The sequence below is a fragment of the Wickerhamomyces anomalus genome (assembly GCF_001661255.1).
Source record: "Wickerhamomyces anomalus NRRL Y-366-8 unplaced genomic scaffold WICANscaffold_7, whole genome shotgun sequence".
Taxonomy (NCBI): domain Eukaryota; kingdom Fungi; phylum Ascomycota; class Saccharomycetes; order Phaffomycetales; family Wickerhamomycetaceae; genus Hansenula; species Hansenula anomala.
In genome coordinates this window covers 453,601-470,348 of record NW_017567116.1, presented here as the reverse complement: position 1 = coordinate 470,348, position 16,748 = coordinate 453,601, and the positions used below count along the sequence as shown (strand labels likewise).

Sequence of the window (16,748 nt, the reverse complement as noted above, 5' to 3'; positions counted from 1 at the left end):
TTTTTGGGTTTGTGACCTTGGCAAGCCTTTTCAGGGGCTAAATAATAACAAATTATGGTTGATTTGCTGACCTTGGCAGGTTCCTTTTTGCTTTAAATTGATTGAGTAGTATATGTGAAGACCTTCTTAGCAATAATAATATATTGTAATAGTAGTATTGACTTGAAATAAGAACCAACTTGTGCCAAAGATAATAAAATAAAACCAAATACCAAAAATAGACAAAGTAACCAACATTTAAAATAACATATTGAATATGATAAAAATAATAAACAAAGCTGTACCAAAATAGAACGACCTTCAATGATATAATAATCTAATAACATGGTCTAATTTTTAAAAATAAATGGAATATAATTTGATGAACTAATTGAATGGATATGATAACAAAGTGTAATGATAATTGATTGACTTTCAAGAGATATGATAATCTAACTTGGTCATGATGTAATACCAATAGTAATAATGTAATTGTGATAATAATGTAGCTTTCAGTGACTTAATAATCCTAACCTGAGCCATAATGGTATATGAAAAACATCAACATAATAATAACTTTCCAAAACAATAATAATTCAGTAATAACGTTCAACAAAATTCCAATAAAATAATATCTTCCTATGGTTGGGTAAGATTAATTCAACAATGAACAATATAAGTTCAATAGATTTAATTTAATTTAAAATAACATCTTCCTATGATGAGGTAAGAATGGTTCAACAATGAACAATGTATGCTCAATAAATTTAATTCATCTCACAGTAGATTTAATAAAATAACCTCTTCAGCATTCTGTGAAGAATAATAATAATTTCAAATAATGTCTAATGACGATTCAACAAAATATTTGGATCTCTCAGTATAATTCAACTAATAATAATTATTCAGTTTTCATAATTAACAAGTAACCAGTAACTAACTCAATAGCACAAAACTTGTATGCTCATAACATTTTCAATAATGATAATAATAATAGATTCAACTTCTAATTATAATGCTCACTTTTCATTTCAATAATTCAATATTTCTTTTCAATTTAATATTTGATTGATTTGATATAACAACGAGATATTTGTATAAAATTGATTCAACAATTAATAATAATAATGATAGCTTCAAAACATTTCATAATACTTGATTTGATTGATTTAATAATAGACTTCATTTGTCTTATAATGATATGATTGATTTGCCTTAGAGCGCCAACACTTTGTGGACTTTCTTAACTCTGGCTCATAATAATAAATGGAATAACAATAATCCAATAATAATAATAATAATTCAATAATGAAAATGTATTTTGATTCAGAAGCATTGAAAATAACAATAACAAATCTCTTAACAAAACAACAAAGTGGCAAATAGACAACAATTTGAGCAACAAAAATAACAGCAAATGAAAATAAAAATAACTGGGGATCAATTTAACCAATAACCAAACTTCAGTATATTGGCAAGGAGATTGAATAGCTAGCCACTTCAGCACAATTGACAAACCTATAAACTTGACATCTTTGAAAACAACAGCTAAATTAAAAATGAAACAAAAACTTGATGAATGACTAATTTGATTTGGACTCAACCTGATGTGAATGTCCTAGAGGCGCTACCAACTTTTAGCTTTCCTTCTCTTGTTCAATAACCAAAGTATGCCAGAATACCAATTGTAACGTAACCATTATAGATCATGATCACACTGAAGTAATATGATTAACCAATAAACTAATTGTACAGTTAACTAGACTAAACAACTCCTTTTTAACTAAACACATCTATAATGAACTATCATAAGGATAGAACCCATATTTATAATCTTTCAGCAAACAACATTTACCAGATACTCATAGCCATGCTATGACATCAAATAACATAATTCGTAGTTCCACAACGATTAACGACATGATTTCATCCAACATAACAAATGCTTATCAACTAATTATGTAACCAAGGCATTTAGCCTAATATCATCTTAAAACCTAACATCATTGAAAAGTGACCTTTTTGCTAGGTTGTGCATGTGTACGCTTATATAATCAACCCTCAAAAGAGGAACTTTCCTTATCAAGGTGATTTCGCGTATTTTTCTTTCAAGAATTCTCATAGAAGCACACTTTCTTCATATTTCTAATTTTTTTAAAAACGAATTGAATGGCTTATGGGAACTGAAGTTCGATGTTGGTGTCCTTTTTGATACGTGCTAGATGATTATGGTGTCATTGATTGGTGACTGGAATTGCTCTTCGACTCGGAAATGGCTATCCAAACTTGAAGGTTGTATTGAATGGGGCAAAGGTTGTCAAGTTTCCTATCCCAACCAATGGAGATTGGTTATCACATTGAGGTCCAATTAATAAGCTTAAGTTTTGGAAGTGCTGTCGCTGTGATTCCCTTGAATATTTGTGAGTTGTGGCATGGAATATTCCATGAAGACCTCAAATACTATAGAAGAGTGAGTGATGCTTGATTTAATCTACATCTCGTCTACTATCACCAAAGATCAATGAGAGGTTCCAACAGTCTAAGGATTTTGTATTTGGTACAAACTACGTTTGTTCCCAACCACTCTTACGTTGTTGGATGAACGACTGAGAGTGCTATCATACATTTACCCAAAACTATTCCTGGCTAAATTTGCATTGCTGGTCCTTGGGGTCAAAGTATCCATTTCACTGAGGTCATGATTTAATTATCCACTCATAAACTATACTTAAAGCTATTTCATACTTGAGTGAAACGTTTGATACACCCAGTGCTTTCACCCAATTGAGTCACGTTCAACTTCTTGATGATCATATCATAATGCACTTCCATTACTCTAGACTTTGATGAAACAAGAGCATGAGAATGTGACTTCAATGGCTTCCATTGAAAGTAGGTTGCATGATATCATACAAACCTCACCAATACTTGTGTTCATCTTTTGGTGGAAGTTCGGTGCTGCTATGAAGCTTGTGAGACCATGCTAGTGATATTTCCATGCCAATTGTTACATGTGAGTATAAGTACAGGCTATATATGTATCGGAAACGTCAAAAACTTGACGGTAGCCCAAGATGATTTCAAGTGTGGGTTCAATAATTTGGCCAAAGTCAGCTCAAATTTAAGATCAATTATTTTTCTTGAGGCCATATGGAAAGCCAATGTGAATTTTTAGGTCATTGGTTATACTGTGTTGCATACGCAGTAATTTTCAAGCGAATGTTTTATCTCTGCTACTCAATATCTCAAACATTGATGTCAACTTCGGCCAATACACCTAGAGAGGAGACGTTAGACGAGATATGAAATTAATACGGCAACCATGGGGATCAGTGCTTCACAGCCCATATCATATTCTTAACATAAGGTACAGTCAATTATATGATCAATTAGTATAGTAAATACATGATGGTGCAGCATATTGTTATTAGCGTGAGTATCATTTAAGCATGTCTCTATGTCCGCGTCCAACTTATAATATATATATAACACTCATGGATCTGACGTCAATTAATATGATGAAAGCTTCTGGGCAATAAATTAATTATTTTAGTAAAAATAACAAAAATTTAATCCACGTCGCTCTCCCAACAATATAATTAAGCTATTGCAAGCCCAATAAAACAAAAAAATGGTACGGGCAGCAAAAAAGAAATGCACTCACGCTGGGGGTCGAACCCAGAATCTTCTGATTAGAAGTCAGACGCGTTGCCATTACGCCACGCGAGCTTTGATGTTCGAATCTTGATTACGAAATATACGGGTAAAATTCAAAAGTTACCCGGCCGGGAGGCATAAGGGGTTGCTTGGCAAGATCTTTTTGACAAGAACAAGCTCGCGTGGCGTAATGGCAACGCGTCTGACTTCTAATCAGAAGATTCTGGGTTCGACCCCCAGCGTGAGTGCATTTCTTTTTTGCTGCCCGTACCATTTTTTTGTAATGTTTCTATGTCAAAATGGCGCCTGAGTCTTTTTTTGAAGGTTCTTTCGATTTCAGTGGTTACAATCGAGCACTGTTGATGTTCTAAGCAGATTCTCGCGTGCAGTGGATGGTCTTATAACTATACGTATATGCAACTTGCGTAATTGCCCAGTGATAATATAATTCACCGAGAGCTCGCAGACGACGTCGTAAAAAAGTAGTTAATTAATAGAAAGTATGATCTATAAAGGGATATCATATAAAGTATATGTTTATTAAGTATCATTAATGACGTTAGTTATGATGCACAGTTGAGCCATCTTCACCGTTATGAAGGCCAAATTCCCATCATAAGCTTAATTCTGAAATCCCAGGAATAGCATCAACCTCACTAAAGTTTGTAGAAGTCATATCGGTTCTCTTCAGGTTCTTTCTTCTTTTATTGACAAACGACAGACCACTGATTTCATTAGTTGCCCCTTTGTCTTCATCATTGTAGATCAAGTCATCATTACCCAAATATAACACCTGCATGATATTACCAAATGCAACGACAATTGATTTGTGACCAAACCTGTTTATTTGACCAATACTATTAACCAACAACCCGCCTGCATTACCAACATCTGGAATATCGTAGTAGTCGACTTTTCCATCGGCACTCATAGCCCAACCTTCCCATAAGTCATGTAGTCTTGGAGCGTTCTCGTCGCTATGATGCTGATGATGTTGAGCACGTCTCTTTCTTAAAGTTGATGTTCTAGTTTCATTAAGTGATTCTTTAACCTCTTCTTCGGTCTTCCGCCTTATTCCGACAATTTGGTTCTTGTCTGTGGTTGTCCAACCTTCAGCATTACCTAACTCATGTTGATGTTCTGTAACAGAATTAAACCCAACACATCTGATTTCTCTTGGATCTCTTTCCACACGAAGGCAAATACTGGTTTTTGCCCTATGGTCAACATTAAAAGTGTGCATCACAACACTGTTATTTTCTGTAGTGTATACAACAGTGAATGATGAAATTGATACAGAACCACAGAATCGACAATGTGTAGGTTGGTCATGAAATACTCTTAGGGTATTCTTCTTGAATTGACGAATCTTAAACCTTTTGATTAAAATTCCAGTTTGGACATCAATAATCTCAGCGCAACAACCATGAGTTCTGACAATAAACCCCACAAAAGGAACAATAGCAATACTAGACTTTCTGAACTCCAAGTTCAGTTTGGCACTTTGCTCAGGTGTTTCTTCCTCTTTGATATATGGTAGAGTATGTGATCCAGATAAAGTAATATTTGGGTTATTAAATTTCTCCTCGTCAACTCTAACAATTCTAGTTTTCCATTTGTTGTTAACAGCAGTGGACAATAAAAGTTTCCCATCTTCAGTGCACGAAACCAATCTATCATTAACTCTTGGTGTGACCAACTTACCACTTGAAACCAAAGGTGCGGCACTCAACTTCTCCTTTTTAATTGAACCATCTTCACATGACACCACAGCAACCTGTCCGCTTTTCAAAACAATTACTAATTCCTCTAAATCTTTATTAACACCAGCATTATTAGCAAATGCCATTGTTGGGCCCAATTTTGGAGATGCAATCGACCTCATACTGTTTCGTCTGGAGCTTGGTGTTGATCTGGCTTGCTGCAATAGATCTGCAGCCATTTTTCTTTGTAAAAAAGCTGGAATAGTTTTATGTCTAAAGAAGGCCTCAAGTGGTTGATTGTTTTTCAATTCTTCAATTTCTATCTTCCAAACCCAGGTCATTGTCAATCTTGAGTAGCACTGAATAGCACCAGTCTTTGAAAACACTGAAATGTAGTTGCCATGATCACTCAGTACAACATGTGTGATTGGCCATATATTTGATGAAATAGGTAGTTGAGATGGAATTGGCATGGGTTGTGACACTGGAGACCAAACAAGGACTTTATGGTCCAGCCCAACAGAAACGATAAATGGTGAACGTGAAGTTGTGATTTTTATAATATCAAGGAAATGGCCACCACTTAAAACTTTTGACTGAAATGTATGATCTTCCTCAATGACTTGCTTCTTTAATTCATCTCCAGTATCATTAATAGAGTCTGGAGCAAGCGATCTCAAAATCACCAGCGCGATTGATAATATGAAAGCCAATGAGGTTAGGAACTCTAGTATGTAATAGAGATCAAACTTGTATGTAGTATTCAAATTGAAAGAAATTTCTGACATTGTTTTGACCTTATCACCTTCACCATACAAAGCAACAACTGGATTATAAACAGCTATGAAAACATTTGAAAAGTCTTGCTGATTGACATTCTCTAAGAGCTTGAAGATTTCAGTACTGAAACTTTTCTTATCCAAAAAGCAAACAAGATCATATTGAGTCTCAGTATAAGTTTGAATATGAGTGGAAAATTCTTGTGGTGAAGTAGATAAGCCGAAATCTTGCTTTGGTTTACCAACAAGAGGTAACTTTAAGCTATCGTCTGTCCATCTGATATTGGTTCCAATTAAAAACATGATCATGACTAAGGTACCAGTGACTGTTGTTGAGAATGGTAACTTGATCTTTAAAATGAAGTTCTTCAAGCTATTAGCAACTGAGGAAACTGTAATCTGGTCTTCGTTCTCTGACAAGGAATCCACCAAACTTGTGCGCCTTTTGGTATCAAATAATGAATAGTACCATCTCTTCTTTTCTGTGACTTTGAAATGAGAATCATTATTTAATAGATCATGTAGCTCCAAGCGGTGGACATCAATACTCAACACAGCAGCAAAATAGGTGAGATGAAGTATATGGTCAATAATCAAAGCAAATGAAGCAAAGATACAAAATTGTTTTGTATTTGGAACAACAATGGGATAAATGAGACTCAATATAACAAGATCACAAAAAACAATTAAAGTTGAAGTGATACCAGACCCCGATAGTGCCTTTGACATTCTTGAAGATATGGACAATTCTCCTGGTGTCTCTGATAAAAGAGTCACCAGTCTAAACATGTTCTCAATCCCAACCACGACAACAACGAATGGTAAGAATTGTAAAGGAATTTGATAAAAGTCAACACCTTGGAAAAAGTAAGTTGTAAGTGTTGCAGAGGACAAAACTGCCAGGGTTAGCTCAACAATAAATGCAAATAACAACCCAATTCTAGACCTCACCGATCTTAAGTTTGATAGTGATATCACAAAATAAAGAGCAATCAAAACATAAGAAGTTGTTAAAATGAAATGATCTATTGAGTTCATCTTTGTCAACTTTAACAAAAATGTTTTGACATTATGATCATCTTGGCCAACTTCAGATAAAAAAAACTTTGAATTTGTATTACTTTCTTTTATTAATTTTAAGTTTGAATCCCATATCTTACCAGCATCCAGATTATTCTGTTTCCCACTCTTGTAAAATATCAAAATCCTTATAGCTTGAGCAGATTTGATTAGACCATTAATTTTAACAATCCCCGAGAATAACCCATTATGAGATAAACTAACACCAGAAGAATTCGTTTTTGCTGAATTTTTCTGTAGAACTCTCAATGGGAACTTATCTGACTTGAGCCTCTCTAAATCATTGTCCCAGTACTGGAACGGTGTATGGACAAATGCAAATGAATCTTCACTTTGGTTGATACCGTCTAATAACTCAGTTTGTAGTTTTAAAGCATCAACAAGAAATCCTTTATCTAAAGCACCGCTATCAATATCGTACCCATTCTGGAAAGCCTTTAGGTTACTAGGTGCAATCCAAAGTTGTTTCAGCAGTAGTGCATTTGAATCTATTGATTCAGGATCCTGGAAGCTTGTGGATTGGATTCCGATCCCTATGTTTTGTAAATCTGTGATGTATGAATTCTCTAATGAGTCAGGTGAAGTGTATAGTGAATATATAGCAGGGTATGAGAGTATGAAGGCAATTGAAACAGGCCATATGATGAAAGCCCGTTGGTTCTTTGTGATGTTGAATGACAACTTTTCATAATATTTCCTTAGTTTACTGATATGGTGATTGTAAATGTAATCCGAGATTACTTGAAATAATGACCGTAGGAACAAAAGGAACTCAAACATTGTTTCTCAAAAAAATTAAATTCTTTGTTGATTATGCAGTTCGATGTTGGGTTTAGCTTTCCATCTGCTGATAAGTATTATGACCTTATTACTACCCAATCAAATGAAAAACAAACGGTTAAATTAGACGCCTTCTTCTGGATTGTAGGCTTCACGTCTCTCTCAATGGCAACTCTTTCCTCGCCTACTAATGGCTGACTTCCAATGATCAATTGACTCCTGGCTGCGTCTTTGGAAACCCCCTACTGTCTTGGATGTATCACGGCTTGTTTTGGAAGCAGCGTCTTTGTCGTTTTTTTAAAGATTTTCCTAAAATCCTTTTCACGAAAAACAAAAAACGACTGGTGGAGAACTAACCGAGGGCTTACAGTTAAAATACTCATAATTAAAAGCATTTTATTTATACACAACAAAATAAAGAAAACTAAGGACTAAATAGAAAGGAATGGAAGATGTGACTGTTAACTGATGTGGCTCATTTTTGACCCAATGATGCTATTTGAAGTTGACTCATCTCAACTAATAACTGACTGATCTTATCATCAAGAACACCTTGTGAATAATCATCTCTATCTTGTTGATTCAAATAGTTCTGTATTTGGGCCAATCTTGTATATCCTTCAGTACAGAATCTCATTTGAATCTTAACCAAACTTTCGAAACTTGGATCGAAATATGGAACTCTTAATGAAATCAATTGTGGCAATTCTTCTTTTAATTGTGTGTTCAATTGATCAAAAACCTCTTTGGCCAACTGTAGTTCCTTTTCTGCTCTTGGTAACTTTGAGGCGTCTTTTGCTGGTTTATCAACTAATCTACGCACTTTTGCCTTTGCGCCTTCATAATCAACCTTCTTATGTGCTCTCTTCTTGATAGCATCATCAATTTCACTAAAATATTGCGCAAATGTAGATATTGGTGTCAAGACTGTTTCTCTGAATGGCCCATCTAATTGTTTAACAGTTTCACTATCAAATTCTTGGACACATTGTAAATAATAGTTACCAACATTTGAGCTACCACCCATAGATTTTGAATCATCATATAATGAAGAAATGACTTCAGCAATACGGACTTGTGATTGCGTCATGGCTCTTAATGAATCAAGGTAGCCTTTGGCCTCTTTCTCTAAATCTTTACCGGCTTTTTCCAAGCTGTTTGATGTGTGTTAGTATTCTCATCACAGAATTGAAGGCAAAACAATATTTCAAACTCACGTTCTATAACGACGTTCTTCAATGTCATAATCTTTATCGCTCATTCTATCAGTATTTTTGATAAAAGCCTATTATCTGCTAGTTAATATCCATTCTGTATAGCTTATCGTTTATTCCATTCTCCTATTGATGTTCACTCAGCCAGCTTCATCAACACTTTACGGAATCAAAACAAACCCAGACAAAACATACCTGTTGACCAGCCCTATTGATGGCTTTCTTAAACCCATTCCAACTCATCTTGATCCGAATTGAATATTATTGCACTATGTTGTTTTTACTGAATTGTATATTTCCAAGTCATTAGAAATACGATTTCACTTTGATGATCCTTTTTCTCTCTTCCACAAACCAAGAACAACTCGGTTCGCGCACTTCTGTGATGGAGTTTCCGTTTCAAATCGGTTTCACTATTCACTACAATTTACTACACTAGTTCAAATATAGCTAGTGTCCTCTTTGCAATAATAGTAGTACATAAACATTAATAAATAACAAACTAATATAATAACTGATCGTAAAATTCGTGAAATGGTGATGAAGTACATGGATAAAAAAAAATGAAACAAGACTAATTAAAACAATAAGCTGAGTCAACAGTTTAGAAATTATAATAGTACAGTATCTTTCTTTAGAATTCTCTTTCTTTAGTTAAAATATAATACTGATGATATCCTTTCTTTCTTTTTTAAAATCCCCTTTGATAATGCAAACATATGATAATAAAATGATAAAAAATGTCATTAAATGAATGGATGGTTGTCTTAAATGCAACATTTAATCTCTCTACCCCATTCACTATTTAAAATTTGTTTCCCATTGATTCTTCTACTTGGAACAGGATCCAATATTGAATAAATAACGTTACGGCATCTTGCTCTTTTCAAATGTTCAATAGGTTCATAACCTTTAGTGGATTTACGGCCCTCCAAATATTTCAAGTAAAACTCATCCTCGTCTTTAGCAACTCTCCATAATTGACGACCAGTTCTCATGGCCATATATATAACACCACAAGCCCAAATATCAACAGATCTTGGATCAAATTCTTTTGTGGTATATTCTTCTGGTGCAATATACGGACTTGAACCACAAATACCTCCACTGAAATGAATATCTTTTTCCCAAGCCATTTTGAAACACTCACCATTACCAAAATCAGTTATTTTCAAAATACCCTTCTCTGTTAATAACAGATTTTCTGGTTTCAAATCACGATGTGCAACACCCATTTCGTGCATATAAACAACACCTCTAATCAATTGTTTGAAAAAACAGTCAGCTTCCAAGTATTCCAATTTACCAGCTGCAATAATCAACGTATACAAATCACCACCTGAACAAAATTCCATAACTTCAACATAATCACCTTTAGCATCTTGTAGTAAATCTAAAGTTTCGATGATATTAACATGTTTTAATGATGAAGAGATGCAGAATTCTGACGTTAGCCTTCTTGAGTATTTTTGTTCAGTTTCAGTTGGTCTTCTCTTGAACTCTTTAACAGCAAATAAAGTTTCCTTTTCACTGTTATTGAATTTTTTATGAGAAATTCTAACGACACCAAAAGTACCTTTCCCTATAACTTCTTGACATCTACCATATCTTTCAACAAAAGTTTTAGAATGGGAAGTTGAATTAGCTGAAGCTTGAACACCTTGAACTCTAGTGGCTCCACTAAACGGGAAATTCTCTTCATGTTGTTTGACATTAGAGAATTGATTAACTAACCCAGAAAATAATGAAGGTGGATTATTTGATAAGATTTCAGGGACCGCACTAACCGCTTCATCTCTTAATTTCTGAGCACCTAATAGATTCTTCAACATATTACCCAATTTCTCTTGTCTTTTGGCATTTCTTAAATGATGTTCATGGCTACCATCTTCATAAACCAAAAATCTGGGTAGGTTTTTCAAATTTGCTGAACTTGAATTATTAGCATTACCTAAGTGATTTGTGGATGCAGTTGACGAAGATCTGCTCAACAGGTTTGGGGTAGGGATTTGTGATGTTGAAGAATTAACAGCACCTGTTGGAGTTGGAGGTTTGAGATTGTGAGGTGGAGATGCAGATGTTTCAGATATTTGGGCAGGATTTGAGGAAGCTTTTTTGGAAGATTTGTTCAATTTCAAGTTCGATAGTTCTTCATTTATCACTGCATGGGAAGGTGCTTGGTGTTTATGATTTATACTTGAAGCTCTCGAAGGAGCTCTTGATGGGGTTCTCGAACCTGCTCTTGATGGAGTTTTTGGCTTTTCAAATTCTACCATTTGATTGACCGATGAGCTTGAACTATTCAATGAAGAGATTGAATTTGGATTCGAGCTTGAACTAGCGGATCTTGGATTTGTTGTATAATTGTTTGGAGGAGGATGTGATGCAGATGATGATGAAGAGGTAGTATAATGTTCTTTAGAATTTTGGTATGAATCTGATATTGGAGATTGAACTTCCTGGTCTTGTTTATCAGAGACACCAAAGATCTTACCGATCTTACTTAAAGTTGACTTTCTTGGTCTATGATCAACAGTTGAACCCATAGTGTATGATTATGATCTATGTTGTAGTGAATGTGGATTAAAACTAGTGTCTAGCTTTTCTATCAATCGGAGTCTATGAAAATGCTAGAAATATGGTGAATAGAGCAGCAATCAATGAACAAAAATGAAGCGGTTGAAGCAGAGGTCAAATTAGACTTATTAATGAATGTTGATAACTCTTATAACAGCTTCTTGTCTTGACTGATCACCAAAGAGCCGATGTGTATGCTTTGCTCTTGTAACTCTGTGGTTCTTTGTTGTTTATTGTTGATGAGGTAAAATCTCTTGGTTGAAATTGGCAGAATAACAACCACTTGAGGAAACAGACTAATCAGCACGGCAAGCGCGAGACTTTGTTGACCCTTTTGATCTTGAGGTGATGTAAATACCTGATAGTGGATATGAAGAGCTTTCGAGGCTTTAAATTCAAAGTAAATCTCTCTCTTTACGTTAAAATTCTTTTAAAAAATTTTTGGCTACGTTTTTTTTTGCTGATTTTGGCGGCTACTTAAATGAAAATTGACTGTGGGCAAAAAAAAAATTCAAGTTGTTGTTGGAGGAAGGAAATTACGCAGGGACCGGGACAATTTCCAGGGGGAGCTCCAGACAGAGGGCCTGCCCAGCACATTCACGTTTTCTGCCTAGCGAACATTCCGCTGGGCTCGTTGCTTGCGGTGAAACGGGGGCGAAACTTAGAAAGACTTCAAGACTTCCAGAAGATGGAACTTTTGGAGTTTTACAATGTGAAGTGCACATTGCCACTAAAAAATAAGCAAATTACTAAACACAAATTAATGCTCTACTCTTAGTCTTCATTAATCATGACCAAATTATATTTGAGAATGAGACTGTTTTTTTCTTTCTTTTGCGCTTTTTTGCCTTCATCGTGGCTGTCGCGAACTGCCATCTACTACTAGAATTCGTGTAAAACAATTAATAATGCTTACTTGAAAGTTGACTGTTCTAACTTCTTTTACGATAAAAGAATCCCAGTCTTATCCTAGTACTCTGGGCTGAGCCCTCTTGGCCCAGAGTAAAAGTCTTGGTTCTTCGTGTTTTTCCTCTTATTGCCTTGAAAAGGCTGAGGTGAACTGAGCACGGTCCACGGTTCAGTGTATTAACTAACCTGAAAGAAATGTATCAACAGGTGTCGGCAAGAAACCTAGAACACCTGCTCTCTTTTTTTATTTCACCAAAACTACTAACGTTACCCTTGAGATTGAATAACGTCAGACATTGTAATTACCAATGAAAAATTTTCCATTCTATTTGGACCTTTAAAAAGAAGACTCTGATTCGGTCCCAGTTGTTCTGGTTCAAGTTTTTGCCCTACACGGCCAGAATTTGACTAGGACCAAAAATTCACACCTGCGTAAAACTGTGTCTGGTCCTTCGAGAAACCTCCTTCGCCGCTCTCTAAACAGAAGGTCCTTCAAGTGCGCCGGCCTAGGATGCAGGGGTTTGAACTTTGAACAAGCTCATCGAAAACATCAACATTAACCTCCCGATTTAGTAAATTAATGATCGATCTACACTTTGTTTGGACTTCAAATCGTACGACAAACCAACGTAGGTGAACACCAATGCCATAACTCATGGATATTAAAACAATGAAAAGGAAAGGTAGCTTGCAATTTGATTATAATTGGTTATAATTTGGCCTCGAGCATCATCTTAGAAGATGTGAATTGAATATTAGCTCCATCCATTTGAGCACTAGCTAGCCTGTATATAGCTTGACAGTGGAGACTCAATTTCTAGGGAAATCTCAACACGAGAAGAGTTGCAGCTAGCCTGGATATCGAAAAGTATTTTGTATCTGTACGTTCTCTGTTCTGATATATCGGATCGGATCGGTAAGGATCTCAGGCAAATTATAATTAGTACATCACTTACCCCAGATTTTGGGCTCTACGTAGTAGTATTCAAGTTTACAGAGCTATGCGAACGATGAGTACAAATGGTGAATTACCAAGTTCCAGCCATGAGGTATAAGGTATAACTTATATACGATATGAAGATATTGTCTTGAAGCTGCTCATCTATTATGTTACGTCGCTTAATCCTATATACGCCAGTCGAACTAGAGCGGAGGGCAAATATACTCTGTTAACTACTCATGACTTCTTCATAATATAGGTATAGTAAGTACAGTGGACGCTTATATACTAATTATTTGTATTCGTCTTTTGAACATCTAACATCTAACAAGGTCTGCGCATATATTGTACGCCGAAATCCTGTATTACACTAGCAGTCGACGTGTTTGTAAATATCGACGTTATAATGAAGTACGTAGTAATTAACTGGACGTAGTTACATTGTACATGATTTGCAGAAACTTCACGTTAACTGTGATCATTCTCTTATCAATAATATTAACAAAAGGCCCTTGTACAATGACTTCTATGATATTGGTTTTCATTAACAAGAAGAAACATGTTGCAATATATTTCAATAGTAACCATATCATGAACATCAATTGATTGACCATAGTTACACGTACCTCTAAATCGGGTCTGAACACTTCCAAATGTGGTAGAGTGCATGCATTTCAATGATCAAAGAGCTCATGAGATGAGATCTGATTATCTCTATTGTACTTGAAGGATTTAGAAATTTTGCTGAAACTAAAACGAACTCGAAACAACCAAAACAACTATTGTCTTGATCTTGTTTCCAAAACAGTAAACCTAAAGTCCCAATTGATCAAATTTCTTGGTTTTTCAAAAGCACTGCACTTTTTGTTCACTCCATCAAATCAACAAAATCTTTTGTGTCATCCGAATCGGGAAATTACAGACTTCACTCAAAACTCAACGTCTAATCAAACTTTTTTTATTAGTGAAAACAGATTTATCAGTATTTTCAAACCTCATAATGAAAATGATTATAAAAAGGAACGAGTTTTCTCAGGGAAAGCTAAAATAATTCTATCTTGTAAATCATCAAACAATAACAATCATTTTAACAATGCAACCATCAACTATTACTTCATCTGCTGCTCCAAAAGAAAACACTGACAACCAAGATCAATTTGTCTGGGGTGGTACTGGTCCAGGTGCTATTTGGTTCACTTGTACCATTGCTTAATTCAACTATACTGGTCATGATTAGCAAACATCAACAAATTTTCCCTCTTTTATTTCTATTTCCCGTTCTTTATGTTCAGCTCAAAGTGGTTTATTAGTGGCTTTGCAATTCATAATAGCTCATTTCAATAAATATCTCTTGTTGGTGTTGTTGACCTGCTGGTGTTCTAATTGTTGTCTTTATTCCATTATCACTAATATTTAATTTTTAATAACACAAATATAATTGATATCAATAACTTATAATCGTGTAGGATTTAATAACGTCTCAAGATGATTTCAATGATTTCACAAATTAAATTGAATGATTAGATAATTCATATCCTATCATCTAATCACCACCTCAAATAAATCAAATAGATCAAGCAGTGCTCGGGATATAGGGAGTTCAAATGACTGAATAGAAGTTGTTCCTGCAATTTCACTAGTCAACAGCAAGAGCGATGATCAAACACCAGTAAAAGACACAGCTATCATTCAGCTACTGGTCATGACTTGGCTTACTAAATCAGCAATATCCTTAACAACAAATGGGGCACAATCTGTAAAACATATCTTTCAACCAGACCCATTTACCACCTTACCCAAAAGTAATAAAACAATCGGTTCACATTATAGAGGTTTCCCTTTCTAGATAGTTTCAAGATCTGTAAATTTCTGTTTTTCTCGTGAAATTTTCGACTTTGCATGTGCGACCATTTGTGTCAACCCGATTAGGAAATGACAGAGTCAAACCGAAACCACCACCAAAAGATCTAATAAGATCTATAACCCCAAACCCAAGATCTCATTGTAGCAAATAAAATGTATCCTCAAGTTGGAAATGTGTATAAATAAGCCCGAAGTCCATCTGTAAATCTTGTTAATCATTAATTTAGTTCATCATCAAACAACTATAATTTCAACAATGCAACCATCAACTATCACTTCATCTGCTGCTCCAAAAGAAAACACTGACAACCAAGATCAATTTGTCTGGGGTGGTACTGGTCCAGGTGCTATCTGGTTCACTTGTACCATTGCTTAAGCTGAAGCTCAATGAACTATCCAATTATTTTTAATTCCTTCTTGCTCGTTTCATTTGTTCCTGAGAATGGTATTGATTTTTGAAGATATGTCAACTTTGCTGTTGCTATAGCTTTCTTCTGCTGCCAAATCATATCAATAAACCTTTACCATTTCCTATATTTAATCTTTAATATTATTATATCTTTGGATGTTTATACCTTTGAGCGTAGTCTAAAAGAATCTCAATCCTGCTTTATCTATCTCAACAGCTAAAAGTGTCAAGATGTCTTCACACATCGTCTCATCAGAAAAAATCTAACTCTAGTTCTGATGACTAATCAGTTGGAAAGAAACCAGAATTATCATTGTTGTATGCCATAAATCATATGTTTCAAGGAATTATTAATGAATTATCAAAGCATTCAAACTAATTGGCCACGATCAACCCTTTGATCAGAACCAATATTGTACCTTAGCTCACATTGTCGGTGACAATATACGAATACTTTTGAAAATGAGGTTAGCCATTGAATCAAACCCTCGCATCCTCTTCAAATCTGACATAGTCAAGCATAATAAGATCTGGAGCTTAAACCATGTTGCCTGAAATAGTAATATTAGATTCTTATTTGAGTATCCATTGCAGCTATATTCGTTAAAATTTGACCATGATCTTTTGTGTCATCCCGATTAGGAAATCCCAAAGTTTAATCAAAACCACCACCAATACCATCATCAACCCCAAAACCAAGATCCCATTGTAACAAATAAAATGTATCCTCAAGTTGAAATTGTGTATAAATAAGCCCGAAGTCCATTTGTAAATCTTGTTAATCATTAATTTAGTTCATCATCAAACAACTATAATTTCAACAATGCAACCATCAACTATCACTTCATCTGCTGCTCC

At 34.9% G+C, this 16,748-nt stretch overlaps 5 protein-coding genes and 2 non-coding genes across 7 annotated transcripts; 3 read left to right on the top strand and 4 right to left on the bottom strand.

The window, feature by feature from the left end:
- Positions 1 to 3,129: 3,129 nt before the first annotated feature.
- On the top strand, positions 3,130 to 3,285 carry WICANDRAFT_86067 (uncharacterized protein; the record flags this gene model as incomplete). The annotated part of the gene is made up of 1 exon (XM_019185989.1): positions 3,130 to 3,285. One exon carries the CDS (start codon positions 3,130 to 3,132, stop codon positions 3,283 to 3,285), a length of 156 nt encoding a protein of 51 aa, XP_019036358.1.
- A 351-nt stretch (positions 3,286 to 3,636) lies between these two features.
- Positions 3,637 to 3,708, bottom strand: WICANDRAFT_t131. The gene has a single exon. It is a non-coding gene; the product is annotated as a tRNA-Arg (tRNA).
- Positions 3,709 to 3,812: 104 nt separating this feature from the next.
- On the top strand, positions 3,813 to 3,884 carry WICANDRAFT_t138. The gene has a single exon. It is a non-coding gene; the product is annotated as a tRNA-Arg (tRNA).
- A 15-nt stretch (positions 3,885 to 3,899) lies between these two features.
- Positions 3,900 to 8,231, bottom strand: WICANDRAFT_102182 (uncharacterized protein). The gene has a single exon (XM_019180346.1). It carries the CDS (start codon positions 7,976 to 7,978, stop codon positions 4,250 to 4,252), a length of 3,729 nt encoding a protein of 1,242 aa, XP_019036357.1. The 5' UTR covers positions 7,979 to 8,231; the 3' UTR covers positions 3,900 to 4,249.
- Positions 8,232 to 8,453: 222 nt separating this feature from the next.
- Positions 8,454 to 9,435, bottom strand: RVS161 (amphiphysin-like protein RVS161; the record flags this gene model as incomplete). Its single annotated transcript, XM_019182448.1, has 3 exons — positions 8,454 to 9,132; positions 9,196 to 9,263; positions 9,388 to 9,435. 3 exons carry the CDS (start codon positions 9,433 to 9,435, stop codon positions 8,454 to 8,456), a joined length of 795 nt encoding a protein of 264 aa, XP_019036356.1.
- A 530-nt stretch (positions 9,436 to 9,965) lies between these two features.
- Positions 9,966 to 11,141, bottom strand: SAT4 (serine/threonine protein kinase SAT4; the record flags this gene model as incomplete). The annotated part of the gene is made up of 1 exon (XM_019180741.1): positions 9,966 to 11,141. A coding segment is annotated over one exon (1,176 nt), but the record flags the coding sequence as incomplete, so codon positions are not given.
- Positions 11,142 to 13,194: 2,053 nt separating this feature from the next.
- Positions 13,195 to 13,692, top strand: WICANDRAFT_97646 (uncharacterized protein; the record flags this gene model as incomplete). The annotated part of the gene is made up of 2 exons (XM_019186603.1): positions 13,195 to 13,390; positions 13,519 to 13,692. A coding segment is annotated over one exon (174 nt), but the record flags the coding sequence as incomplete, so codon positions are not given.
- Between the last annotated feature and the right edge of the window lie 3,056 nt (positions 13,693 to 16,748).